Source organism: Colletotrichum siamense, assembly GCF_013390195.1.
Source record: "Colletotrichum siamense strain Cg363 chromosome Unknown KSG_Cg363_contig06, whole genome shotgun sequence".
Taxonomy (NCBI): domain Eukaryota; kingdom Fungi; phylum Ascomycota; class Sordariomycetes; order Glomerellales; family Glomerellaceae; genus Colletotrichum; species Colletotrichum siamense.
Window position 1 is genome coordinate 1,873,029 of NW_023501019.1, and position 4,746 is coordinate 1,877,774.

A 4,746-nucleotide genomic window follows, 5' to 3' on the forward strand; every position below is an offset into this window, starting at 1 on the left:
TCCGAAATTGGGGCTACTGCCTGTTTTCGAGCAGAGAAGCGTCAAGCTCCAGTTTCAAGCCATGCAGAAGTGGTGATAGGGATGAGCGATGGGGTTAAGAGACACAGCACTGCGCTGTTTGGATTCAAAAGTAAGAAATCAACGTCGGTCCATATTCTCGCTTGCATGAAAAACAAACGTCTGCCGTGTGGATAGTAGGCAGTTGTGTGACTGGCGTCAAGGCGCAGACGGGTTACCTTGACCGGCACAGGGTGGTTGCCGAGATTCAAGTCACAAAATTCAAAACATGAGGGCTATGCATTTTCTCGAGCCTTTATCAGCGGCGCCATGCCGTCTCCTACGTTACATTACGAAATAGAAAACACCGTTAACTTTTCCTATGCCGCTCTTAACCGTTTCAGACCTCATGCGCTGACAAGCTCCATCTTGACACCTCTCTTGCCGGTGGCTTCGTCCTTCTCATCAGTGACCTTGACCTTGACCTTCTGGAAGAGATCCACCTTCAGCTTGCGGCTACCCGACGTCGTGAGCGTGTAGTTCTCCGCATCGTAGACACTGTCAGGTTCCGTCTCCGCAAGGTCCCGGAGCCGAATGAGTCCCTCGATACCGAACCTCGGCACAAGAACCACGAAGCCGTTGCTGAACACCTTCATCACGAACGCCTCTTCCTCGGCGACCTTGCCCTTGAGCGCCTGGCCGACGTAGTACGCGATACTGGCGCGGCCCGCAAGCTGTGCATTGCGGTGGCGGACATTGATGTTCTTGCAGACTGCCTCCAGACGTCCGCGACTACGGACAGCCGGGTGGATGGCCTCGTAGCCGATGGCGGCTGCGAGCTGGCGATGAGCCACAAGATCGGCGTAACGACGGATGGGAGAGGTGAAATGGGTGTAGATCTCGGAGGCGAGACCATAGTGGCGGAACTCAGGGTAGGCCTGGGTTCCGGAACAGAAGTACTCGGCGCTCATCATGCAACGAGTGGCCATGATACGGACAAGGGTGTTGAAGAAGGGGTTGGCTGGGTCGACACAAGTATCGAGGGAGTCGGCAAGGGCCTTGCTAGAGTCGACACGGAGCTCGAGCCCCTTCTTCACACGCAGCTGGTCTGCAAGCTCGTCAAAGTTGGTCTTGGGGGGAGCACCGTGACGACGGAGGATGGCGGTCTGAGGGAAGGCCTCATGGATCTTGGTAGCTACACTGACGTTTGCGAGCAACATGAACTCTTCGACCAGAGACATGGTGTCGAGGTGCTGCTTCGTTTTGACGTCGATGGGATCTGACGTCTCGGACTCCATCTGGACCTTGACTTCGGGAGAAGACAGGCTGAGGGCGCCGGCGTCCATACGCTTCTGCTTCAGCTTCTTGGACAGTGCAAGAAGCGTTCTGATGCTGTTCGTAAGGTCGTCCTGCTGGGAGCCGTCGTCGATACGAAGTTGTGCCGCCTCATAGCTGAAGGCCTCCTTGGACTGGATCACCGACTTGGTGAACCGAACGCTGACGACATCTGCGTTCGAGTTCATCTCCCAGATACAGGAGAAGGCGTAGCGCTCGACGTACGGCTTCAGCGAGCAGAGGTCAGTGCCGAGAAGCATGGGTAACATGTCAATACGCTTATCCACAAGGTATACGGTTGTACCACGTAAGCTAGCCTCAGTGTCCATGGCGTTTCCGGGTTTGACGAAGTGAGATACGTCGGCAATGTGCACGCCCACCTCGAAGTTGCCGTTGGGAAGTGGCCTGGCGTGGAGAGCATCGTCGATATCTTGGCAACCAATGGGATCAATACTGCAGATGAGGAGTTTGCGAAGATCCTCTCTGTCCCTCCAGCCTGGATCTTCCGTGCTCTGAGGAACCCTCCAGTCATGACCCTCCTTTGGCAGGCAGTCCAGAACGGTTTTGGGGAACGGGCGGTACTGGACGTCGTACTCCAGGAGAAGGGCTTCCGTCTCTGCCGCCTTGGTCTCGAGCTCACCCAGGGAACGAACAAAGTGGCCGACAGGATGTCTTGAGTCGCGCTCCCAGGCATCGATTGTGACCAACAGACGCTTGCCGAGGAGCTCAGAGACTTGTCTTGAGCGCAGCTTGATCTTGGGAATGCGCTTGTCCATGGGAATGAGGAAGACGTTGTCCTGCTTACGGCCCTGGCCGCCGCTCTTGCTTGCTGATGACGGATCGATATGTCCGACGTACTGACGCCAGTTACGCTTGATTATGCCAACAACCTTTGCTGTTGGTTGTGCCCGGCCCTCGGTGCTCTTGCTCTGTGTCTTCTTGACCTCCTCTTGCAGCGCTTTGCGCTCCTTCTCAGATACAAAGTCCTGAGCTTCCTCGGCATCGGCATTCTCGTCGCGGGTAATGGCCTCTTCCTCAATGATTTTTGTGGAAGGCTCCTTCCACTGGTCCTTGGGCAGAACCTCGACGACTACGACGTCACCGTTGACTGCGCGGTTGATGTTCTCTCTTCCCAGCACAATAAGAGGCTTCGGGAAGGCGGGGACGTTGATAGAACCTTCCAGATAGTTGTAAGGAGAGACATTGAAGTTACCCTGGTGCATCAATCCAGCCTTGACACCAGTCATCATCTTGGACATGCTGTAGTATTCCGCGTACAAGGGCCCGCTGGGCTTCTTGGAAAAGTCAGAGTTTCGCGACTCGGCAACCATGTCCAGCAGTCTGTCGCTATCTTCAAGGCCTCCAACGTATTCACGCAGAGACATGGCAGCGACACCCTCTGTCTTAGCCTTCTTCAAGCAATCTTGGTCGTCACTGAGCATGACAACGGCAGGGACGCTCTTGGCTTTGGCTTGCGCCAGGTGGTCGGCGTACCACTTGACAGCCTTGCGTACAGCACGGTCATTTCGGTCGTTAACGGTCTCGTTAGGCTTGCGATTGACGTATGTCTCCAAACGGAAGTCGTTGAAGAAGACATAGAAGCGCTTGTCCTCGCTCTTGGTCAGGCCGACGAGACGGTTGTATAGCGGTAGCGAGCGATTGCGCAGCTCCTCGAGAACAGTCTGCAGAATGATGACATCGTAAAATGCAGAGCCTTGTTCGAAGAGATCCATAGCGTTCAGGAGCGCATTGGTGTCTGGAACGATATAGTGCCCCTGAGGGAACGCCTTGGTCCCGGCGGGCTTGTCCGAGAGGACGAATGGTTGGACTGGGGGGTCTTATCAGCGTACAGCTCATGTCGATGCAGACATGTCTCACTCACTGTTGTTGGCCGCATCTCTGGGGGCCGTCTGCAGGCAGCTCCGGCAAAGCTTAGATGAGCAGGGGATATCTTGACGCAGGTAGACCTCCCTCACAATCTTCTGAACCTTGCCTTTCCTCGTAGAACGGACATAGACCTTGCTGGAGATGTTCGCGGCAAAGGGATCCGCCTCAAACGAGCGCTTGAGACTCGTCATGATGTACTTCCCCTGTGGAAATCTTGACGTTGAGGTGAGTTGGTGGTGCAGGCGATGAGTATGTCGTCGCCCCTTCCTGTTGAGGCTGATGGTGATGAAAATTGATGTAGGTGAGGCGCGGGGCGGCTGACAAACGAATCAGAGGCGCGCGTTGTGGCGCTTGCAAGCTCTTATCGGGAAGCCATGCTTATCGCCAACACTGTCATACCTATCGATAACACTACCCACAGGCACCTTAGGTACCTACCTTACGCCAGTCACGTACCGCTACTTCACATAGAATCCCTTCGCCTCGCCTTCCATTCCGAATGACGCCTACTGCTGTGCTTCCCCAGATTGATATCGTGATGCATCTCGCCGCCGGAGCTGAGCGAGACAGAGGCTATTCTGGTACAACGTCATCCCATAAATGCGTGCCTCATTGAGAATCCAGGTCATCTCTGATGGGAGCCCGGATGTGGCAGACCCGAGCAGCCAGCCAAGGCCCCTCCCATGGCAGAATTGATGGAAGAACGCGTTGAACAGGCGCGTCTTTGCATTCATTCATACGTGTGAAGGAACCAGGCGGCGAGCCGAACCCGCCGCCGCCGCCAATGCAAGACAAGCTCGGAATCGGGTTCTCTCATGCCTGGGGAGACGCGAGACAAGTCGCAGTGTCATCAGAACCCTCGACGTCAACGCAAATGCTATTGGTACTTCCCCGGAATCCCGAGTCTGCCATCCCCGACAGAACCGTCGCACGGCATCGCTCCCGAACATCTGTTTCTCCCTTCTCCCCGGTTCCCGTCCTGCACAGCGCATCGCGCGCGCGCAGAAAGCGCGTACCACTTCACAGTACTACCACAGAGAAACCTCGCCGTCGCACAGAGAAAAAACGAACGAGGCTTTACTTCATCCCATCACGTCGAGAAACAACCTCCCGTTTCGCAGAACCCCCACCCAACAAGTCCGTCCGCACGAGGCATGCAGCCCGAACAACGTGCAGCGTTTCCCTTTGAACCTTTAGAGTGAACTGTGGCGGTGAATGGACGAAATGTGGGCATATCAGCCACGCTTACTTATCATCAGGCGCTTCTTATTAATTGGCTTATGTGGTAATGATATGATCTGCGAAAAGGATTTCACCCTGCTGATGTTGCCATTGCTCGCTTCTTGCTTGCCTGGATTGGCCGCAGGCATAGCGGAGGTGGCACTCTCATACCTTGGTCAGCGGCGTGGCCTGCTGTGGTCCGTTCCTTTCCCATCTCACAAGCAAGCACATAACGGAAACGAGCCACGTTCCGCTCGGCATCAGGCTGACTCTTGACATGATCGTTAACTCGTGGCTGGCTAGTCT

At 55.3% G+C, this 4,746-nt stretch overlaps 1 protein-coding gene across 1 annotated transcript; it reads right to left on the reverse strand.

The window, feature by feature from the left end:
* Nucleotides 1-404: 404 nt before the first annotated feature.
* On the reverse strand, nt 405-3,410 carry dis3 (Exosome complex exonuclease dis3; the record flags this gene model as incomplete). Its single annotated transcript, XM_036641351.1, has 2 exons — nt 405-3,160; nt 3,215-3,410. 2 exons carry the CDS (start codon nt 3,408-3,410, stop codon nt 405-407), a joined length of 2,952 nt encoding a protein of 983 aa, XP_036493421.1.
* Between the last annotated feature and the right edge of the window lie 1,336 nt (nt 3,411-4,746).